The following is a 24,130-nucleotide window of genomic DNA, read 5'->3' as shown; positions in this document are numbered from 1 at the left end:
GCAAAACTTTCTATGTAAAATTATCGTTAAAATATTTTTATTTCTATAAAACTTCAAAAATAATTTGTTCATACAAAAAGTTAAAAAAACCAAATTGGTTCATGGTGTAAATGAAAGTATTTATTTTTTTTAGAATTTGTTTTGGGGTTTTAATGATACAGAACTATTTTGATGGTTGTTAGATATAATATTATTTTAGAAGGGGGATGGTTTGGTAATTATACTTTTTTTTTTTCTTACAGCTGGTAATTAACAAACTCAGATTTTACATTTTAAATAAGAAGACGCAGAGCTAGAGAGACATGACATAACATTGAGGTTATACGCGGTAAGAAAAATCCATGAGGATTTTTTTAATCCCTTTTTTTGTAATAGGATTTCAAACATATAAATCTTCTTGTAAGAAGAGAATAACATGTAATTTTTCATCGCGAACTCACCTGAGTGAGCTTTTTAGGGCTCGCAGGTAGATGAAAATAGAAATATAATCAATTCTTCAAAAATCCCAGTGTGGCAAGACATCCCAATGACTTGGATATTCGTGGATTTCTTAAAGAGTGATTCCTGATTCTGCATGTGTCACACTTTGAGGTACCATATCGGCAAATCCCACAGGACAAGCTGCCATGACGGGGTACGTCATTGTTATATATTATAAAGCTTTCTGCCGTCACTCTGACTGTAGACTTTTCCTTCAAGGGAAATATATAAAGAAACATGCAGGCAGAGGGGGGAATTGGCATCTGAGGTAGAGCAGATTCGCCAAGGAAATTAAAGCAATGCAAAATGCCAAAATCTGCTGTTCATCAAACAATACTTCATGATCATACGTCAGGCATTGGTCCAATCATAAATGACCGAGGAAGCCAAGTTCTTAGAAATGAGAGTGTTTATATATATATATGCATACTAAATTTCAAAAAAAAAAAAAACTCAAATCAAAATATCAAGAAGGCAGGCAAAATCAAAAGACTTAATCTAAATATATAAATTCCAAAAACTCTTATTAGAGATATATATAAATTCATTTCCAAGACTTCATCTAAATTTAATCTTTTTTTAATAATGTATAAAGTGGTCTGATGATACTTCTGAACACTAAAAAAAAAAAAAAATTCGTGTAAATCACCAATGACATCAATAAATGATATACATAATCAGTATATAAAGCAATCAATCCAAAGCTTTTCCAGGTAAAGATAATTAAGATGGACTTTTATGCTTGCTTCACAAGAAGAAGAAGAAGAATAATATATACCGATAATCTTGCCCACAAAATTAAGGTTGGTTGCACTAATCTGAGAATTAATATAATAGCCATAAAGGTAAAATACATAGTAAAAGACCATCATTATCTTCAGGCCGGCCGGTGACATATGCCCCATCATGAAATTTAGAATTTTGTTTCGGGATTTCAGATGTAGTACTGCAAAAAAGTTAAAAAAGATTCAAAGTATAAAAGAAAAAGAAATTATGGGACTAGAAGAAAAAAAAGAGAGGATGAATTGCGTAAAGGGTTTGTACAAGAGCAAGACTAATGATTTATTTTGGGATTTGGTTGAATTGGTTAGTTTTTTATCGAATTTTAATTCTTCTTTTAAATTAACTTTTTAGTATTTTTAAATTGTTTTAATGTATTAAATTAAAAATAAATTTTAAAAAATAAAAACAATATTTATTATTTTGATATATTTCAAAATAAAAAAATAATTTAAAAAACAATTTCACTCACATTTCCAATCAGATACTATGCTAGCTAGATCTGAACAAAGATACCTCCCTCAAATTTGGAGCATTCATCATGTTGTTGGTCAATAAATTCTTAACATATTTTCTGCCTTCCACAAAAATGTGTTTAGACCAGTCTTACAAGATCTCTTTTTCTTTATGTTACTATATAATTCTAGATATGATGCCTTTTCATGCAGAGATACTCCCGATCGGTGCTAATTAACCAATAGTGATTAATTAAGTATGCTTAATAAAAAAAAGTGATCAATTGAGTGAATTAAGAGACAAATCCAGTTCTAAAGTTGCAAAGCATGCATGTGTTTGACGTGCATGATTACTTATTGATTCAGTGATAAAAAGAAAAAAGAAAAAGAAAAGAACAATGTATATTTGGTGGGGGGTTTTGAAACGAAAATTAAAAAACAAACAACAATGAAAATTAATCCGTGGCGACTGGAGAAAGAACTTGGAGAACGTCAAAAACAATTTGTAAAATAATACAGATCATCTCCATAATTTGTTTTTACGTCCCTAAAGATAAACTAGTGAGAGTTTAGTTACAAAATTAGGGAGAGTTTTTTTTTTTTTTTTTTTTTTTGTCTCTAGATTGTCGAAGGGGGAGCAATAGAGTTTTGCTTGGCCTAATTACATTGCTAGAATTTCCTTAAAGTGATTATATTTGATTTGATTCGTGCAAGTTTGGATTAAATTCTCTGATTTATTTAAAAAATAAAATTAAGTTCTCTGTCACATACATGCGTGCAGTGTTAGAATCGAGAAGTCACCACCTAATTGTTTGATTCAAAGTCACTAGGAGACCCATACAAATTGGTTTTATCTAAAATTCTAGGGTATGAGACTATATGTTGATAGGTAAGGTATTAACACTTTTAGCGCACCTTACTTGAGGTAAGCTGTATTGTGTGATTTGGATGTAATTTAAAGGTTTCCTAATTAGTGGTTCATCTATGGCTTAAAAAAAAATATTTACGCTCATGAATAAGTCTAACATTTTGAATTTTTTATGAGCTTGTATGCCCAGGTAAATTCTTATTGGAAGAATCCATATAAATGTCCTGACAGGGTTCACCTATACTGTAAGGCGAAAGTGTTTTTTACAACTCGTGTATTGTGATTAAAAAAATACTCCCAATTAAAATTGGTGAATATCCAAAATAATTATGATAGTTTTCTAGTCAACTCCTGGTACTTAAATATCAACCTACTAGTTGGTCCAATATTTATACCAGAATGTTAACCATTAATTTTCATGAAATAGAAATTTTTAGAGTTATTGAAATATTGATCATATTCTTAATGAACTTTACAAACTTATTGTAAATTTCAAAAAAAATACAAATTTTTTTTTCTAAAAAAATACTAAAAACATTTTTCTCTCCTATTGATAAATAAAATATAATTTTTGTAAGGATTGAGTCGTATGTAACAAGTAAAAATATTTTTTTAGTTCTTTTATTTATTATTGTTATTTATTCTGTAAAGCCTTGTTTGGCAAAACCATCCTTTTCTTCCTTAGAAAGCTACCAAAATAGACTTAAGTGTGTGTTTGCAAAAACCCCCTAAAAAAAATCTTTAACAAAAAATTATCAAAACAAACAAAGTTTTAAGTACTTTACCTAAAACAAAACCAAACAGGTCGATCCAAAACACTGGTTCAACTATAAACCGAACTAAAAAACTAAATCAAAACAAAAGTTTAAACTAAAACAAAATCAAAGTTCTTTGGTTCTTGGTTTCTGATTTGTGCACTTGAATCCTTAATTGACCATCAAACTTTTAATTTTCTTCAATTTGGCCCCTGATTTGGTCAATTAGAACCCCTACAATCACATTTCCTTTTCAATTTAGTTTTTGATTTTGGATTTCTTCAATCAAATTCTTAATTGTTCATTAAATCACAATATTCTTACAATTAAGCCTCTGATTAATCTAATTAAACCTTTGAAAAAACCAATTAAGTCCCCAGACTATAATTTATTTCAATTAACACCTAAATTGATTCCAAAAGTGATTTTCCTTGCAATCAAGTCCTTAGTAAGATTAATTAAGCCTTACAAAATTCTCTTTGAGTCTTTACCTATCTGAATTTGTATTTCTTTACCCCAAATAAAAATATTTTTATCAATGGAGCCTTTTGTCAATCAGAATTGGGTTGCTAATTTCTCTAATCTTATACATTTTGATCCTCCAACTTTTTCACTTGTCATTTTGGTATTTCACCGGTAATTTGGACAATCTTCTAAGCTTTCTTTATGTATATCCTCTTGTATTTTAATTTTTTTTTCTATTTTTTTTCTTGATATTTTCTGGAGTCAAAAGTGGATAACAAGATTATGTTTGATTTTAATTAGTTTGTAAAAGTACCAAACAACTATAATTATTCGAGCACATTAGTGCTATTGCATGACATGTTCTTTAATTTGCATTTGCAATAATTTAATAGAAGTATATAGTAAACACCTATGCAGCAATAATATCAACCACGTACGGTGATCTCTAAGAAGTAAGTACAACAATATGCTATATAAAATCACAATCTCACATGCACTAGCTCCAGCTGGAAGTGGATGCTAATTAGAGAGCGCCGGTATATAGAAAAAGAAAGAAAACCACCAGTATCAGTTAAACTCTCTTTCAAGTCACAGAGCTATAGGCTTTTAGACCACCAGCTTAGAGGAGACAATCAGAGGTTACCAGAGGCCAGCTTAGAGGTGATGAATGCTGGCAAGAATTTATCTTTCATAGGACGGCCTATTAGGGGTCTCTCCTCTTAAGCCCTTTTTTCTTAACTGTTGGTCCATCTGGGTTCTTGCATGCCTCCTGCCTTCTCTTTTCTTACCAATTCCATTTAAATATCACAACTTTTGCCAAAGAAGATTCTGCCACCAACAACAGGATCGCGAGACCAATCCCAAATTAATTCCCTTTCAATTAAAAAAAAAATTAATTAGGAGTATACTGCATGCTAATTCCAAACCCACCCCCAGAGAGGAACAAACATTCCGGTTGTATCTTGTCGCTTTTGAGGAATTAATGTTATCTTTTACGTGTTAGAAAAACATTGCTTCACACGAGAAATTTCATGGTATTTCTAATGTAGAGAATGTCATTTGTTAATGACATGGAGACAGATTTGGAGTAACTTGGTTTCAGTAACTACTATATCATATTATCATCATATAATTTATACCAACAATTTTAAAGATTTACCAATTAAATTTATTTGGCTTTCTCGTTTTTCTTTTTCTGAATCTCCTAATTCCTCAGAAAAATCTTGCTCATCAAAATCCTACAACACCACGTACCACCACCACCAAAAAACCTACACACCTTCCTATCTTTTTTTTTTCTTTTCCTTTATGATAATCCCTTAAATCTATATGTGAAACCCATCAACTAATTGCTACAAGATGAACATGTAACTTTCATCCATGAATCATTTAGCTTGTCCCATTTAAATATCATAATTAGGGGTGATCATTTTTTATTCGGTTCTGTTTTTATATAAAAAAAAATAATCAAACCGAATTTAAAAAAAAACCAAAACCGGTTCAAACCAACCGGTTTCGGTTCGGTTTTTTAGGACAAAAACCGGTTCAAACCAGTTTGGCTCGGTTTTTTGATTTGGGTTCGGTTCGGTACGGTTTTTTCAGTTTTAGATTTATAAAACCGAAACCGAACCGGCCGGTTTTTTTAAAATTTAATCGGTTTTTTTTTACGGTTCGGTTTTTTCAGTTATTTTTTTTTCCAGTTTTCTTAGTTTTCTCGGTTTTTCGATTTTTTTCCTCGCTTCTTATCATAATTAACAACGAAGATCCAAAATAACAACGCAAATGACAATGATTTTGTTATATATTCTTATATATGTCAATAATTAAAAAACCATGCTTTTTCCCTATCTATTATGTTCTCAAATTAGTGGTTACAATTGAAAACACTCACATTTTTTTACATTGAAAGAATATATGTGGATTGGTAATAGTAAAGAGGTAAAGATAGGGTTGTGATGTGCAATGATTTCTTAGAAAATTAAGAGATGTGGAGAAGAAAAGTGAGAGACAGCTAGAAAAATTAATTATTTTCTTAGAATTACTGACAATGATATAATATATTAGTTAACGAGACAAAATTATAACTTATATGATGTCACTGCTTATACTTTCAACTACCATAAATTTTTTCGCTTCACATTTGCATGCATGCACACGTGGCACCTCGATTAGTGATAGACATTATTATTATTATTATTATTACATTTGTTAGAGGCAAATACGATATTCTGCTAGCTTAATTACTAGTGCTTTACATACCTTGGAATCCAAAGACGAAGAAGACCAAAAGGGTCCCACCAAATCCAACGAGCCACATAACATCATGATTAGTAAGCATGTAATGCTGTGTATATTTTGTGTGGATTCATGGGGTTTGTTTGCGAGGCGGTGAGCTTAATTATTTTTTGGGTGGCATGATTAAGCAAATCCCAGGTTTCCACTTAAACAGATATCCTCGTTAATTACTCGGATTTATTGGCATTAGAGCAAACACTCATCTCCACCGATCGAGGACCACCACTCCCCCTCCCTTAACCGTGTAAACCAAACCTATAATATCACTGTCACTTTCTTTCTTTCTTTTTCCCTTCTCGAAACGATTTATCAGTAGCTAGGTTCGCTTGAAGCACTGGCTCATATATAAAATTGGATGCAATTAATTAGAAAGATACTTAAAAAAAAGAGAGGATATTATTGTAACCTTTGAGAAGATAAAAATTAAGGGGTGTTTAAAAGTGTTGTATTGTTTGTTTTTTTAAAAAATTTCGGTTGGAAATATATTAAAATATTTTTTTTATTTTTAAAAATTTATTTTTAACATCAACACATCAAACATCAAAACAATATGAAAACACCCAAAAAAAATTTAAAATATGAAAAAAAAATCAACCATGAATTGAAGTAATTTATTATTTATCAACTACATCAAATAAATCTTAATTATACTGTTTTTCTTTAAAGTAAAGAGAGCAAGTGCTCCGTAACTTGAAGTTATGATAACAATTACTATAGTATTATTAAATTCCTTAGTTTGACGTGTTTGTTGTGGGGGTTCTTGACGTGTAAATGAGTCGCGTGGATAAGTGAGAAAATAATTGGCATGTGTAGTGACAATGTAACACCCTCACACACACACACACACACACATGCATAACATATTGTCTTTTGGTAATAGCTATATATCATAGTTTTCAAGTGGGGATGTGTTTTTTTTCTTTTTTTCTTTTTTCGTAATTTACAAAGCGAATAAGAGGAGCATCTTTCGGAAAGCGGTGGTCGTCCCGTTTGTCGAACTATTAAGTCACCAATCTCTAGACGATCTGATTCTCTCTCTCTCTCTCTCTCTCTCTCTCTCTCGTGTCTGTGTCTTCATGTTGTTTTTTGAATCTTTTGATCGAATTGGGGTACTCGATATTCCAGAGGAGTTTGTTCGGATTTGTGCCATAATAGATGTGGGGTCATTTTATTTTATTTTTGTTAGTAGTAGTATATCATATATTTTTACCTTTTTTTTTGTGAGTTTCCATCTTTGACTCGAGATCTATGATCTCTTTCTCTCACATGCACTTTTCTTTCTTTCTTGTAGTTCTAAGCTAGGAAGAGTTGTTGCTTGTTGCCTGTTGCTTTGATGATTGCGGAGTATCTAATGTGGATACCTTTATATCTGTCTCTTTGCTTTCTTTTGCTCTAATCAAAACTTCAGGATCTTCTACTACTACCTAGCGATACTTATACCAGTGACCTTCTATCCACTAGCTAGCTTTTTGGGTGGCAGTGATAAGTAGTGTTTTTCTTTTCTTTTCTTTTTCACAGCAAGTATTTTTTTCTCCAACCACCGAAATGGTGGCTGAAAAAACCATATCTCTCATCAATATTCTTATTCTTAAATGATCCATTCATGGTCCGCTAATGAAAATCTTTGTTTCTTAACACAACCTTTTCTGAGAATAAATACGATGAGAAGGGTTTGGAGATGGTAGGAACACATGCACGTTATGCTGACAGGGTTATTACAATCGTGAAAATTTTCTTTGGCTTTTGTTTGGTTTTGTAGTTCACGTGATTCCTCTGCTATGTGTGGTACGAGTTCTGATTGATCGCTGGCTAGGATGTAATTGGAACTGGGTGTTTGATGGGGTCACAGTCACACACCATTGGATTGATTATGAGATTGACGGATGGGATGGCCTGTAACAACTTACGGGGTGTTGAAGGGATGTTAGAGTGCTGCGGGTCAGTGTTCTGTTGAAAAACATCTCATATTATACTGACTGACACATGATTGAGAATATTACATCACCCCAATCGCATATCATGGGATTTGATTAGCACTTTTCATTCAATTTCATGATCGAAGAATCCAAATTTTATATGAAATGTAGTTGATACCAATTAAAAATTATTATTTTAAAATATTATATCAATGGAAACATCAATTAAATTTCAATAATTATTTTAGTTATTTTATAAAAATTCAACAATAAAATTCCCCTGCATTTAAATCTAATAAAAAAGGTTCTTATAAAATTTATTATTTAGTTTATTAATCTTACATTTAATTTAGTTAATGATTCTAGAGAGTAATAAATTTTGTAATTTTAACAAAATTTTGGTAAAGTTTTTCGTATTTAAAAACTATACCCAAAATTTTATTCCATTTAAAAATACCTACAAATAACTATAATAACCAAACACAATAAATTCTTACATTTCATAACCACATGTAGTCTCAGGCTTTCCACTCAAAACACAAATCTCAATTATTTGCTGCCATCACATTCTTCAATTGTAGTTCCATATGAGATTTGTGTTTCATGAAATAATAATATATTATGATATGATGTATTATGATGATGAAATAACTTATTCAACGAAGATTGTAGGTTGATAGTAGTTACGAGGTAGGTTGATAATTGGAATTATTAGATGATATTTTGAATGAACTATTATTATTCAAAAAATATTTTACAAAACTTTATTAGTTAAAAATAGTTTTTTAAAAATAAATAAGTTTAAAGATTAACCATAAAATATATTATAATAAATAAATACAAAAAATATATTTTTTTTCCTGTAAAATATACAAAACGAACACTTCTTAATGTTTTTCCCTTATAAGAAGCATTAATTTCATTTTTTAACCAGGAATAAAAAACATATTTCTCCTTTTATTTTCTTAAAGAATAGTTATTGCTTTAGAGTGGCATGTTAGATACATGGTATAATGCATGAACATCAAATAATTAAAAAAAATAATTATCATGAGAGAATAAAAACGGTACTATTGACAAGAGGAGGATTTAATCGCAACACGTCAAAAAATCGTTGTCAATAAAGGATCATAGGCATCTGAACAATCTCGAGATTCGAAAATAGCAACTGTACTTGACTTGTTCATTTCATATATCCGAATGGTTAAGCCAAAAAAAACAATAGGGGGCAATTAATTTGTATTACGAAATACTTTGAATCAAGCTAGGAGTCCAATTTTCCACACAAAGGACCTGACTTGTGTAACTAGCTGTGTCCCAAGCAAGAAGAATTATAGTGGTCCTGCAAACTTTATACTAAGCTAATTAAGGTTTTTGAATATACCTTGGTTTTTTTTTAATATAAATATTCGGATTAATTTATATGTAGTTTGATTAATTTTATAAGTTTTAAAATTAGTAATTTTTAAAGTCTTTAATAATTTTAAGGTTTGTTGATAATATACCATATGGTATTTGCTATAAGCATTAATGGCGTGCTTTGGAGCGTGGTAAAGAGAGCAACTAGACGGCGAGTGAATGTGAAATGTGGGACTGTTCCATTTTCCTTGGGAGGCTGGCAGTCCAGTCCAGTGACAGAGGTAGAGAGAGAGAGAGAGAGAGAGAGGGGCAGGCAGAGATACGGATACGGACAGAGGTTTTTTGAGACTGTCTAATACTAATAGCATTACTAAGCAGGATAGAGAGGGGGTCCTCGTGATCGGAGAAGGCAGATCCATGGAAGACTGTTCCCGCTAGTCACGTGGGTTCTTTTGACCACCCAATGAACACCCCATCTGCCCCCCATCCCTCCCCTCACATTGTTAAGGGCGCCCTAATATCTCACCAATCTCTCCATGCCTTGCCCTCCTTCCCCAATAAATTTCAACTCCAAGAAGTTGAAAAAGATTGTGCCCCGGATCACTTATAGCATGTTTGGAAATATGAATGTGATTAATTTTTAAATCTTATTTTTTAAAATGTATTATAATAATATTTTTTTTATTTTTAAAAAATTATTTTTAACATCTTCGTATTAAAATAATTTTAAAAAATTAAAATTATTAATTTAAAACAAATAAAAAAAATAAAAAAATTAATTTTTTAAAAATACTTTTAAAATATAAAAATAAATAGAAATTTAAAAGAAGTACTAGTACTGTATGACGAAGTGTACTGCCTACGCATGAACTTTCTCTCATAAACTAACAGATATATGAGTGTGATTTATAAGCTGACTCCTTGTGTATTTATTTATTTATTTATGGATATTTAAATTTTGATTGAGTTTTTGTTTCTCTCTTTTGCAAGAAGTAAGATCGGGTCCATGTCTGTCCATGTGTCTTTATAACAATCTTTTCTATATACGTATATATGTTATCTTCACTTGCATTTTACGACAACGTGGACTGCAGGTGCTGACTGGTATTTCACCATTTTATTAGCTTATAAAGCTATCAGACAATGCTTGTTCTCTCTCCCTCTAGCACCATATATTGAGCTCTCTCTTCGAAGTTTTTCCTCTTATTCAAACGCTATATTATTGCATCTCTCTCATTCTGGGAGGTTTACTGTTTTGGCATGTACTCTCTCTGTCACTTGCTAGCTACCCTCTAACAATAAACCTGCCATACTCCCCCACTTCTTCATTGCCTTAACCCTCTCCATTCCTCCTTCTCTTTCAATCTTGCAGAAACACAAGATAACCCATATTCATCTTTCATTTTTCTTTTGGTGCTCCATTCATCTTTCATCTTAATTGGCACCTACCCAATTCATGTTTTGCCATTAACAAACACTGTTTAAAGAAATTGAGAGAGATAAGATCAGTGAGGTGACCATGATGCATAGGTGCAGTAGTTCTCAATGTAATATGGTAGGTTCTTGTTCGTGTGGTATGTATCATAGCCAAAGCAACTCCTTCTCCATGCTATTTTCCATGCCAGACCATCGCAAATCTTTTGATGAAACAGATATGTATCCTTCCACGCCTCCTTCGTCTTCTGTCGATTGCACTCTTTCTTTAGGAACCCCATCTACTCGTTTAAGTGAAGACGATGAGAAAAGAACTCGGCATGATCAACGCCGTTCTGGCTCTTGCATGTCTAACTATTGTTGGGATATTTTGCAAACCAAAAATGATTCTACACCTTATCCCCCTCAAGCCCATAAAACCAGCCGTGGAAATAATACTTGTCATGGTAGCAACAGCAACTTCGCCAATAACGATCCTCTCCTTGCTCGCCGATGTGCTAATTGTGACACAACTTCTACTCCTCTGTGGAGAAACGGTCCAAGAGGCCCTAAGGTATTTATCGATTCTGTGCCCTATTAGATATAATTAAATGTCTGTAAATTTTAGTTATAATTTATTTAGTGACGAATTCTAATTCTAATGTATGTGACTGGCAGTCACTTTGCAATGCTTGTGGAATTCGGTTCAAGAAGGAAGAGAGAAGGGCAACAGCCGCAAATGCAAGCAATGCAAATGCAAGCAATGCAAATGCAAATGCCTCAGGAGGAATGGAGCAGCACTATGGTTATCATCAAAACAATTCATGGGTTCAGAACCAAAAAATGCCATGTTTCTCTCCAGCAAATGAATTCAGTTTCATAGAAGACAATGATCGAGATTCTGATACTGGCAATATTCCATTCCTTTCTTGGAGACTCAATGTCACAGATAGGCCTAGCCAGCTTGTTCATGACTTTACAAGATACTGAAAAAATCGACCGAAGACAAAAAAGCAAAAGAAAGAACGAACGGTCAAGATCATGAAGTATTGGCAAGTGATTTCAAAACATAGAACGATGTTGGTGATGTTGATGGTTATGTTATATGGACCATATATACAATGGTCTTGTCAAATTCTTTTTTCTTTGATTGGTTTTATTTTATTTATTTTTCTTCTTTTCTTTAGCTTCCTTTTCTCCGTTCTTACATGGATGGAGTGAAAACGGGATAATTCTATGTTCTTAGTTGCTTTTCTTTTAGGTCTTCTTCTTGGTAATCTCTAACTTTTCCCCCCTCTTTCAGTTACATAAACCTTTCTGCTATTTCACTTTCACTTCTTTCTCAGGTTTACTACTCAAATGAGATGTTGATACATCACATATGTTTCATGATTGATGAACATGATAAACAAAAAATATTGCAACCTTGGAAGTTAATTTGATCAACAATTTATACAGTAGTAGTAGTAATAATAATAATAATGATAATGATAATAATGTACATGGTCATAGTCATACTCCTATATATTATAGTACTCTAGCTTATGACTATGTAATGTGAACTGAAAGTTTTACCTGAACAAGAAGCTGTGTGTGTTGGTGGCATGCTGATCACTTTCATGGATTTCACAACTGAGAGAGATATTCAGCTGATTGTCCAATTACAATGTTGATCAGGGATCAATGTGCTCTTCTGAACCAGGCAGTACTGTGCTTGTTCAGAACATGGAAATGGGTTTGTCCTCTTACGATAGTGTCTGTGTTAAATTTGACCGTCAAACTGGACTCTAATGAAGAAAATTGAACACCCAGGTGGCGTTGTCTGATTTGTATTTTTCTGGGTCTTTTTCTCTCAGCACTTAAAAACTGGTTCCATGTCAGTGATAACTGATGATATCATTACGTTGTTCGCAGCATTTTCAATAATTTCAAATCGTATATACCGTGTGTTAACGGGATAAATTGTTGTAAATAAATAACAATTATATTTGTTGTTGTAGTCCTGGCATTTGTTGGCAAGATTCTTACACGGGCCATATCTATCTATTCCAGAATAATTTGATTGGCTGATGCAGAATTAACCTAGTTTATATATGTTTGGTTTATTTTATGTAAGAAGAGATATTATTTTACTGAATTTTTGGGTCAACAAATATAATGTTAAACTCGCATTTTTTTGTTTAATTCCCACATCAAACAGAGAGAAAGACAGAAGCTGCATAAAGTAGCCAGGAAGAGTCAATACTGAGAAACACTCTGATTTCTAGATTCCAAAATATTAAAAGAATGAGATCAAGCACTATATTTCTGTAAGTTGTGTATAAATATTAGTAATTCAAACGATCCATCTGATATACTTTTCATGTGATCTACCAGGCAGGCTATTATAATCTTAAGTGGGCATTTAAAAAATGACAGTAAATGAGACAGACAATGTGTTGTAGAGGCACGTAAGACTTGGATTTCAACATTTACGAGGATGGAATTGTTGTCATGTGGTTCACAATGTTTTAAACAATGTCGAGTCTCGAATCCAGAACCTACCCTTATAAAAATGGCAGATATCCCTCCCACTTTCTTATCTAGAATGAGAGATGGCAAGGATTAATCTCTTGTCGGTTTGAATCGGTTTCTCTCTGTCTGGGTATTCGACAGCTAACTCTTAGCTAGGGTTGGGCAATCAAACCATTATCGTCTTTTAAAAAAAGCTAGTATTGTGCGTGTTGGTTTGTAAATTAGGCCCTAAGTTTGAGTCAAACTAAGACAGGTTTTTATAGTATGTTTGGGAAGAGGGTGATTGGATTTGAAGGCCGGGGAAGGAAGAGACATCCATGAGGAGAGAGGAGAAGAATTTACTAATCGTTCTTGCTTCGAGATACTTTTTCATGGAGGGGAAGAAAATATTTTTAGTCCCCCTTCCACTCAATTCATTTCTTAAAAATGTCCCATCTCCTAATTGAGGAGTGAAGGTGCAGAATGGAGCAAAATTTTGTGATATTTGTTTTTTATATATACACACACACACACTATAAATTATAATCCTACCTTTTCTTCTGGACAAGTGATCTTCTTGAGCTTATATATATATATATATATATATATATATGTAGTTTTATAATAAATGGGAGGGGAAAAGGGAACTACTTAATTCAATTTTGTCAACACCACTCCAGTCATCATTTGGATTTTGTTATTGAAACGAATTTTACAATACCAAAATTTATCAGGGCTTGATTCTAGAGTGGTATTTATATGTATATACTTGTAGGATCCGCAACTTTAATCGATTCATGTGTTTGATGTAAATTAGACGTGGATCCGTGCTATTTCCACCATTTAGAATATGAGATCATTATAAAATCATCATGGAATCCATATAAAAAAATTTGGAAAACCAACTATTATGTACTAAATATTGAAAGCTAAAAATAATAATAATAAAAAGTATCAATTAAAAGATAAAATTGCCTCTAATACATTACAATAAAAAAACCGATATAAGTGTTGTTTTGCTTTCAAGAGTATTCTAGTAATTTAACCATGCAAAAAGGCTGTAAAAAAATATTAATACTATCAATCAATTAAAAAATGTCTGTTCCAAAGTAATTGAAAGAGGGTGAGAGAATTTTTCTGAAGGACAAAACAATAAATTTATTGTTTCAATCCACAATAATATACCTTGGTTAATCTTTTAAATATCGATTAATTTTTTAAATTGTAACCTGTGAAATCGTAGACTCGGGTTCAATTAAAAAACTCAATTCTCAACCAATTTAATGTTAAAGGATGAAATCAAGAAAAAATTCTCAATTTAAAAAATTTACCAAAGCAAAAAATAAAAATAAAAAGAATGAGTATCAAATCTGAAAGTAGAATAAACAAAAGAGGATGAAATTGAAAAAGAAAATTAAATTGAAAAACCATCTCAAATAGATAAATAAAAAACAACATTCAAAAGAATAGAGACCAAATCCGATAGACTAAAAAATTGGAGGACCAAATTGAAAAAAAATCTAATTTTAGAAATTAATTAAAATAAAAAAAATAGGAATATAAAAAAAAAAGACCAAATCCAAAAAAAAAAAACTTAAAGAGTTGATCTACAAATTTGAAGGATGAACGTGGATTTCTAGTGAAAGAGAGAAAACAAAAAAAAATAAAGAAAAAATTATCAGCGTCAAATTGAAGATTTGTTTATCACATACACTGCCTAGGAAGTGAAAAAAGTCCAAGACAAATCAAATGATGTGTGAGAATAATAGTTTCGACCACAAAAGTAAGTCTCAAGCTCAACATTTTTTTTTGTTTTCAATTATTTATTGGCAAGTTTTTTGTGTTTTTTGTGTTAATATATTTTAATCATATTATTAAATTAATCAAAATTCTTGAATATATTTGAATCTATGACCTAATATCAGATTTTCCTTAATCCTTTAAAAACACTATCATTATTTGGATATTTGTTTTTATATTAAAACAATTAAGCTAACATGTGACGCACAAGACACCTACTTACTCATCTTTCTATGTTAATAAAATCGTTTTTGTTATTTTGAATAATTTATTCAAATTATTTTTATTATCCCCTTATTTTTTATGTTTTTTTTTGTGTCACTTTCAACAAACAATACAAAAATAATTAAAGGGTATTTTTAATTTTATATTTTATGATAAGTAAAATTTATTTGTAATTTTAGATTTTATAGGGTCGTAGAAGCTTTCTTTTGATTTATCTACTTAAATTCAATATTATTTATTTTGGAGAAGTACATGCCTTTTCTCTTTTCTACTTATTAACTCATATAAACAACTTAAAATTAACCATTTAATTAAAATTATACATGTGAAAATTTATATTATCTTTTGCGTAGCTAGATTTATTTAAATTAAAAATGTTTATTTGAAAAATGTTTTTTTCACTTAATTAACTTAAAAATTAAAACATTTTAAAAATCCATAATTTACCAAATAGGAGCCCTGCCCATATACGTGAATATTAATGAACTCAGCCCGGTCTTCTCTTATGAGTTATGGGTCATTCCATGTACACTCCTTAGCCCGGCCATATACAGATCCAATCAACTTCCGGCCTTCAGTCAAAAATAGAATTCTGGGCTTTTTTAGGATTTTGTGTATTAAATGGTAAGTGCATGTTTCGTATAATTTAATGTAATTAAATATGTAATATGATAAATTAATTAATTTAACGATTTTATTTATTACATTTAATTTGTTTGGTTGCAACTTTTTTAATAAAATAGAGGCCTGGACAGAGTTTCTTACTCTTCATAATTTCAAAAAACTTATTTTAATCCCTATATTTCATTCTTATTAATAAATTTGTCTTTATTTGATTTTTTTTATCCTTACTTTTATAAAAATTATATTTTAGTCTTCATTATGATCTTTTTTATATAAATTAAGTCCCTAATTACTCCTAATCCTATCATATAATGGCTCATTAACTAACTTTTTTTAAGTAAGGATTGTAATATAAATAGTCATTAAAATTGTAAGCCTTTGCTGACAAAATGTGAAAACCTAAAACTGTAACTGGCCCTAAACATTTTTTTCCCAAAATATTAATGATCGCTCACTACCAGAATTCTTAAATTTATTGACGAAATTTTTTATCGGTATTTATATTCTTATATCATCGATAATGAATTTACCGGTGGTTTCACATACAAAAATTATGCTATGTTGGTAGAACTCTTGTTGGTATATTTTGGTCTACAAATGAGTCCGTCGATAATAAAATTACTGATGAATTTACTGATGATAAAAGCATGTAAAAAATATTTTACCCACTTCATTATGTCGGTATTTTCCTCATGGAGTTTGTCATATTGCGACAAAAATATTGTATGCATTTACATCGGTGATTAAACAGCGACACAAAGACATTTACAGTAATTCTTTATCGACTCTCTGTAATGTACCGACGGACTTAATCCGTCGATAATATCATTAGTAATTATTTAAAAATATATTTTTAAAAAAAGTATTTAACAAATGTAGAATATAATTGAAATAAAATAAATTAATATAAATCAATACTCAATAATACTCAGGAACTGAGTTGCTTGGAAAAAAAGGAAAAAAAAATCAACTCAAATAAATTTGCAACAAATAAATAACACAAAAAATAGACAACAACAACAAATAAATAGATCAACTAAAAAACATTTTCACCTAACCTAGAAAACCTATTCAAGAACCCATCTTCCAACAATAAATAAATTAATTTAATTGAAATTGAACAACAAAATTTTTAAAAATCCAACTAAAATGAAAAAAAAGATCTCATATGAAAATAACTCCTACAACAATATTCATACAATTATTTAGAACTGAAAAATAAAATAAAATAACAAATATAATGAAAAGGAAAACAAAAAAAAAAAGAGAAGAAAAAAAAAGTAAAAATCTTACCTTAATTTAATTGTGAGTGAAGATGAAAAAAAAATATTCATAAAGTATGTTAATTAAAAAACAAAACTGAGAAGAGAAAAGAAAAAAAAGAAGACATAAGAGAAGAGAAGAGAAGGAGTTGAGGAGGAAAGAGAAAGAAAAGAAGGGACGTTAGTGTTTTTTATAGAAGGGAAAGAGAGAAGAAAAAGACGACGAGAGGAGAAGAAGAAGAGACATGTCTGTTATGAAATGAGAGATTCTAGTCTTTTAATTAGGATAATTTACCGATAGTTTTACCAAAATATAATTAAATTTTAATATTTTAAGCATTTCATCGGTGATTTTATATGTGGTATTTTATTTAAAATTTTAATTTAATCAAAAATTTTCAAAAACCCAAAAAATATCACCAATAACTTTTCAATTCATTAATTATTCTATTATAATATTTTATTTTATTTTTTAATTTAATCAAAACTTTAAATAAACCTCTCAAATATCATATGACGATTTCGTTTTTAGCCGTCTTCTCTCTTTGACAAATACTTGTCTTTCGCGAATTGGTATTTTAAATTTATAGTTATAATACTACACCGTTTCTTGTTAGATGTTCATTCCATTGCGGGGGCCATTGATATTGCAAGATCGTGCTTCCTCTTCCATTGATATATCAATCAGTCTCTTTCTTAAATTAAAAGCTGTAAGAATTGGTTATAGACAGCGTCTGATACCTAACAACATAAAAGCCATTGATGATCGCTTCTGTATATCTGACTTCCTTTTTTCCTGGTATATTTGAATATTTGGCTAGCTAAGATTCAAGATCATTCAATATATAATTTTTTAAAAAATTCATTTTAATGCCTGAACACTTGCAATTTTGGCATATTAAATCCTGTGAATTTAATGGAATGTTGTTATTGTACTGTCATCGCCATTGTCACCATCCTTATTTTGTTGGTTATGATGACATAAATTTTGTGTTCCTTCTGGTAGTTTGATTCTGTAATAGTGTTATATCTACAAATTAAATAATATAAAACTTTTTTTTAGAGTTTTATATATATATATAATAAATTAAGTTATTAAGTCAAAGATAATTTTATAATAATTAAGATGTTAGACGTTGAATCTTACTACTTTCATTCTATATATTTAATTATGAAACCAAACACAAAATAGCTGTAAACATGTGTAATTTCTGGAGCCTCACTTCGCTGTTTAAATTTAACGAGGTGAAGAGAAGGCAGTGCTGGTGATCAAAATCAAACAACTGTTGTTTGTACACGAAGTTAAAAATAATTAGCTTTGAAACACAGATTTCGATTTCGTGCAAGAAATTTGCAGAAGCACGATTAGTATTGTCAACCACAAGATCATAGGATATGGGGCCTACGCCCATCTGCCCTGGTTCTCTGGTTCTCTGTCAAACATCACCACTTTAATGACAGCAGATAACAACCATCTTTCCATGGTAGCTTAAAACCCTCATCTGGTTTTCATTCGTTGCTCAAACTTAGCAACAGAAAGAGAGAAAACACACAATCACACACATAGAAAGATGGTGAACCTTGTGGCAGCACAGACGCCATTATTGCATGGCCTAATGAAAATGGCAGGAGTGCAACCTCACCGAGTAGAGATTGAGCCTGGCACGGTCATGAACTTTTGGGTTCCAAATGAAACCGTCAAGAAACCTCAAAAAGGTGAAAAGAACAAGACCCCAACCTTAACCAAACCAAACAAACCTGTAATAGTTCTAGTCCATGGCTTTGCTGCTGAAGGTATTGTCACTTGGCAATTCCAAGTTGGTGCCTTGACCAAAAAGTATTCAGTTTATATCCCTGACCTTCTTTTCTTCGGTAGCTCAATCACTGATAAAACAGACCGTTCGCCAACGTTTCAGGCTGAAACATTGGTGAAAGGTCTTAAGAAGTTCGGAATAGAGAAGTGTATTGTAGTGGGGTTTAGCTATGGTGGCATGGTGGCGTTTAAGATGGCTGAGTTGTATCCTGACCTGGTTCAAGCCATGGTCATATCTGGTTCAATCCTGGCAATGACTGACTCGATCAGTGAAGCAACTCTAAGTGAACTTGGGTTCAAGTCCTCCTCGGAGCTTTTGCTGCCTGATTCTGTTAAAGGTCTTAAAACACTACTTTCTGTTGCTACTTACAAGAAGCTTTGGTTCCCAAATAGGCTTCACAAAGACTACCTTGAGGTTTGTTAATTTGCATCTTCAACGGGACTTGATTGGATTTTCTATCCATTACTATTATTTTTTCTTTTTGGCACTTGTTACATACAATTATTGGACCGAAAGTCTTTATTTTAATGAACAATTTTGCTAGCGAGCTTTTGCAGGACTCCAATCATATATACATGCATGCACACACACCCACACACAGAGGACCGAAACAAGACGGGAGGTAGAGATTGCAAGTTGCAGGCCACTAGATCCACACACGAATTTACCTTGTGCTTTCTTTTTTAATGCTTCGGCAGATTTTTTTTCTTGTGTTGCCCACGATTGCTGTAGAATTTTCAACTATACTTTAATTAGGAAATTATAAGAATTTTAACGTGATTTCCTTAATTGTGAGGCCAAATCACTAAAGTTACCTTATCCCTTCAATTTCCCTGGTTTTTTTGCGGGAGAATAATGTCGTCAGGGACATTTGTCTCAGCCCCAACCACGGACACCTTAGTTATGTGTTTCGTTCTACCAACTCAACCTAAATACTGTGCTCGCTAGGTAGGTGGTAACAGCAGTACTTGCCATCTCTAACTATGCAGCTTTTAGATGGCCCTTTTATTTATGCATAAGAATTCAAGGTCGATGGAATTGTCAAAGCACAGCTTTTGTCTGTCTCAAAACCATTTTGGCTTCCAAACTAGAGAGTTTCGGCTTGCTAAAAATAACACTCGCACATTCAGCCTTCCGTGCACTGTTTTCTCCCTACAATTTGGTTGCTTTGATTAATTAGTAGCAGTGACTTTTTAGCTAACAAGCACTAACTGAAGACTTACAGGTGATGTTCACTAACAGAAAAGAGAGAGCTGAACTTCTAGAGGGGTTAGTCATCAACAATAAAGACCCCACAATCCCTAGGTTTGTACAGGTAATTTCAGTACTTAATTCCTCATGTTTATTCCTCCTAATGCATATGTTTAACATGATCACAGCCATAATTAAATGTTGCAGAAGATACATCTCTTATGGGGGGAGAACGACCAAATCTTCAATCTGGGGCTCGCACAGAACATGAAAGGGTATGCCTTGCAACATCTATAACTACTTGGTAGATATTAACCGCAAATCAATGAATCATACTGAACGTATATGGTGATTAGCTGATACAGACACGAACACATGCAAATTCGAGGACAATCGTCAAAACACAAGCAAAAGAAAGAGTGCAAAGGCAACTAAAAGTGCAGCACACTGATGGATTTGTTTTGTTGTTACAGGCAACTAGGCGAGACGGCAACATTTCAGGGCATACAGAAGGCAGGCCACTTAGTTCACCTGGAACGTCCATGTGTCTATAATAGATGTCTCAAGCGATTTCTTACTTCGTTGCTTGAAAATGGAGTGCAGAAGTGACAAGACAGCAAATATCTTTCATTTTGCCTTCATATTTACTGCACTTTGTACTATTTGTCTACTTGTTGGTGTTCTAGGTATGTTACGTCTACTGTAAGGAAAATTTAAATGAATTTTACTGAAATTTTTACTTCCTTTTCTCCTTTGTTTATTTCGTTTTTTCCTTTTAACACAACAAATGAACACTGGAAAGGAAAAAAAAAAAAAGGAAAAAAATACATGTACATTTCAATCAATTTTCACTAATAAAATCAAACCAGCTCACATATGGTTGAGCAAACACTTCCATCTGAACGACGATTGTATTTCTTCTAGAATTCTTCCTTTGCTTTCAGGGACCCAGAGACACAAAAATGACAGTGAAAGCACTGACCACCGTGTAAATAGTGAAGGTCCCTGTTGACAGAGCAGTGGATTCATTGGTTAGAAATGTTAAATATAATTTGTAACTTTCAATATCTTTTATTAGCTTTTATAATTTTGTTTCAGTTGTCTTTTATTAGTTTTTATAGTTTTTTATTAAAAGGATTTTCTTCATTAATTAAGCTTTGTAGTTTTTTTACTCTTTTTTGTACTATAAAAGGTAAGCAAAACAACAAGGAAATATAACAAGATTTGCTTTTGGTATTGAGCTCCAGCTCTATCATTTATCCTTCCAATTCCTCCTTCTTCTTTGTTTCCGCTTTTATTTCCAACAAGAAATTAGAATAATAATCGTGTGCCACACACATGTACTCACACACTATGCGAGAGAGAGAGGGAGACCTGCACTGCTCCAAGTCATGAGCAAGTTTGCAGTCATTGTTACAAGCCAGGACGCCAGCCAATGTTGCAACACTGCCAGCAAGGCCCTTAATGTTCACTGGGAGAACCTGAAACGAGCCAGTAAAAAATCTGCTCACTTTAAGAAAACAATTCATGAATAACGCTTTCACCATCACTAAACACATAAATAAACTTCATACGCTGACAATCTGACTGTAGTTCCATCTCATTCTAAAACCAACATTGAATGACTATCATGGGTGGAGGGGTTAAGAGCAAAATCATAGCCCTCCACTGGAAGCAGATGGTTGATATAAAGTAACAAGTTCCGGATACCTCAGACATTATGATCTAAGGAATAGCTCCAAGTCCCACTGAGAAGGAAACCACCACAACCTGGATAAAAAGAAAGAGATTCCCTTGTAAGGAAGGTAACAAACAAGAGCATGGATACATGAAACATCCCACAAGTCCTCCAAGTGCCAGAATTCCCATTATGTGATACAAATATGAATCCTGTGGGGAAATGCCCTAGTACAAAACGAAGAACGAGAGAGAAAATAAGAAATCAAAATTTGATCACGATAAATAAAGTCAGATGCTTGATGAACGATAAACTTTAAGTACACAGAATGAAACATATCATAGGTTTGGTAGTTTTACAACTTGAGTTCTATAAATAGCTTTTTAATCATAAGCATAATTCACAAGAATAAAGAATTGCAAGTAATTATTGAGCATTTAAAATACGTATATAAAATTGTAAGCATGCATTTTACTGCGGTTGAAAGACTGCATGCTGTTGCATCTATCAAGCAATATAATATATTATCGCAAGAGAATAATTTTTTTTCCTTCTCGCTTTTGGTCTCCTCAAACAGCATATATTGAGTATTTATTTTTAATGATGGAGTTTGCTAAGATAAGATATGAATTATGATTTTTGGACAGAATAACAGTAAGCTTTCGGTCGGTCAGCTTCCAGAATTTTTAACGTGATAAGATGATGGAAGTGACGCCATTAGTGATAAGGAGTTTTCATAATTAATTGGCATTTTGATATGAAGGTTTAGCTGTACAGTACTCATTCCTTAGGGCCTCCCCAGGTCATCAACCTTAGGCTGATCATGAATCAGAAAATAAGCTATGATTAGCTGGGACAATATTTGATATCCAGGTACGTATATTACAATTATGATATTGCTTTTTTAGTTATATATAGATATATAAAAGTATGAATATACTTTTTCTGTTTGTTTTGCATCCTGATTTCAATAATTTTGATTTTTCTATTTAAAACTGTTTTATTTTTATAGTTTTGAATTACATTAATTTGCTGATGTGTAAAATGATTTTTTTAAAAAATATATTAATAAATAATTATTACTAACTTATATTGCTGTAAAAGATTTTTCTTTTACGTATAATTAACTAACTCTATATGTAAGAAAGTTTGATTTTCCAGACAACGAAACCTTAACTAGAGCATTAGTTCCTCTCTGGAATTCTTAGCTAATATTCTTGTTTGACGGGAGAGATATTAATCTAAGCATCATATATCGTGTCCTAGAAAAGGATCCCAACGCTTTTTTTTCTTAATAGAAGCCACGTCGCCCGTAAATGAGCCCATGCGGAAACAGACAAATGAGAGGTCTCCTCCACCTTCCACCTTGCAAGAGTCTTTTTCAACCTAAATGCTAACTTTACTATTTTGAATTTCTAATAATAAGACTGGCATTGATTTATTTTATATAGGGCGTTAATGGTTGATTTTTCAAAATAGTTTTTATTTAAAAATATATTAAAATAATATATATTTTTTTTTTAAAAAAAAATTTATTTGTAACACTATAAGAATAAAAAACAGAGTAAAAAAACGAAAATCGCACTTCGTGTGAAGGAGAAAACGGTGACAAGGAAATAAAGAGGGAAAATGAATGAATTGGATCGATGTGATTGATTTATGAGGAAGAAAATAGAGAAAGAAAAAGGATTTGAGGGCGCGCGGCAAGTTCATGAACCATGGAGAAACACCCAAGAATCCAAATATAACCTCCCCTTTGGGTCAAACTACCTATCAAGTGAAAAGGAATAAATTGATGAGAAATGTGATTAGAAGCTTGGAATTAATGATGATGGAAGCCATCTCCCATTATAATATATAGTGCACAAATCTTAAGTAATGGGCCACGTCCATGACTTTTCCTGCTTTTATGTCAAATCTAACCTCTTTTTTTTATATGATGGATATGTCAATTATCATAACGAGGATTTGTTCATGTGGTGGTAAACAGAAAACTCAATCAATTAGTTTTGTTTAAAATTTTAAAATTTGAATCGTCTGATTGATTACTTTGTTTCTTCAATTTATAAATTTTAAATGTTTACATCTAATTAATTTAATTCGTATACAATTCGATACGTGATGAAATCCCCTAGTGTGAAAAATATAATGTATCCCCTCATAAAATGTCCACACTTTCAAAAATAAAAATATTTAATTGGTACGAGCTATTCTGTATATTTTGTTTGGTTATTTTTTAAAATATTTTTTATTTAAA

General features: G+C 31.7%; 2 protein-coding genes and 1 long non-coding RNA gene across 5 annotated transcripts; 2 read left to right on the top strand and 1 right to left on the bottom strand.

Moving 5' to 3' along the window:
- The first annotated feature begins 10,525 nt into the window (after positions 1 to 10,525).
- Positions 10,526 to 12,120, top strand: LOC18099274 (GATA transcription factor 18). The gene is made up of 2 exons (XM_006383130.3): positions 10,526 to 11,360; positions 11,465 to 12,120. The coding sequence occupies exons 1-2, from the start codon at positions 10,893 to 10,895 to the stop codon at positions 11,774 to 11,776; spliced, it is 780 nt and encodes a 259-aa protein (XP_006383192.2). The 5' UTR covers positions 10,526 to 10,892; the 3' UTR covers positions 11,777 to 12,120.
- A 6,536-nt stretch (positions 12,121 to 18,656) lies between these two features.
- Positions 18,657 to 21,450, top strand: LOC18099273 (uncharacterized). 3 transcript variants are annotated; one of them, XR_008059214.1, is made up of 5 exons: positions 18,670 to 19,418; positions 20,230 to 20,319; positions 20,403 to 20,470; positions 20,669 to 20,881; positions 21,140 to 21,450. XR_008059214.1 is itself a non-coding variant. In XM_024601039.2 (4 exons), the coding sequence occupies exons 1-3, from the start codon at positions 18,762 to 18,764 to the stop codon at positions 20,464 to 20,466; spliced, it is 801 nt and encodes a 266-aa protein (XP_024456807.1). In that variant the 5' UTR covers positions 18,657 to 18,761; the 3' UTR covers positions 20,467 to 20,470; positions 20,669 to 20,748. The 3 variants fall into 3 exon arrangements, 2 of the variants coding, with proteins under 2 accessions (XP_024456807.1, XP_024456806.1); XM_024601039.2 differs by lacking the exon at positions 21,140 to 21,450 and having other exon boundaries at positions 18,657 to 19,418; positions 20,230 to 20,309; positions 20,669 to 20,748; XM_024601038.2 differs by lacking the exon at positions 21,140 to 21,450 and having other exon boundaries at positions 18,671 to 19,418; positions 20,669 to 20,939.
- On the bottom strand, positions 21,000 to 22,389 carry LOC112327512 (uncharacterized). The gene is made up of 3 exons (XR_002981812.2): positions 21,906 to 22,389; positions 21,570 to 21,676; positions 21,000 to 21,200 (listed from the first exon to the last, which is right to left on the bottom strand). It is a non-coding gene; the product is annotated as an uncharacterized LOC112327512 (long non-coding RNA).
- Positions 22,390 to 24,130: the final 1,741 nt, after the last annotated feature.

Source organism: Populus trichocarpa, chromosome 5 (genome assembly GCF_000002775.5).
Source record: "Populus trichocarpa isolate Nisqually-1 chromosome 5, P.trichocarpa_v4.1, whole genome shotgun sequence".
Lineage (NCBI taxonomy): Eukaryota > Viridiplantae > Streptophyta > Magnoliopsida > Malpighiales > Salicaceae > Populus > Populus trichocarpa.
This window is presented reverse-complemented; position numbering and strand designations above follow the sequence as displayed.

Coding starts and splice junctions, on each gene's coding strand:
- LOC18099274 (XM_006383130.3), top strand. CDS start 10,893: ATGATGCATAGGTGCAGTAGTTCTCAATGTAATATGGTAGGTTCTTGT. Junction 11,361..11,464: donor ACGGTCCAAGAGGCCCTAAG/GTATTTATCGAT, acceptor TGTGACTGGCAG/TCACTTTGCAATGCTTGTGG.
- LOC18099273 (XM_024601038.2), top strand. CDS start 18,762: ATGGTGAACCTTGTGGCAGCACAGACGCCATTATTGCATGGCCTAATG. Junction 19,419..20,229: donor TTCACAAAGACTACCTTGAG/GTTTGTTAATTT, acceptor GAAGACTTACAG/GTGATGTTCACTAACAGAAA. Junction 20,320..20,402: donor CAATCCCTAGGTTTGTACAG/GTAATTTCAGTA, acceptor TAAATGTTGCAG/AAGATACATCTCTTATGGGG.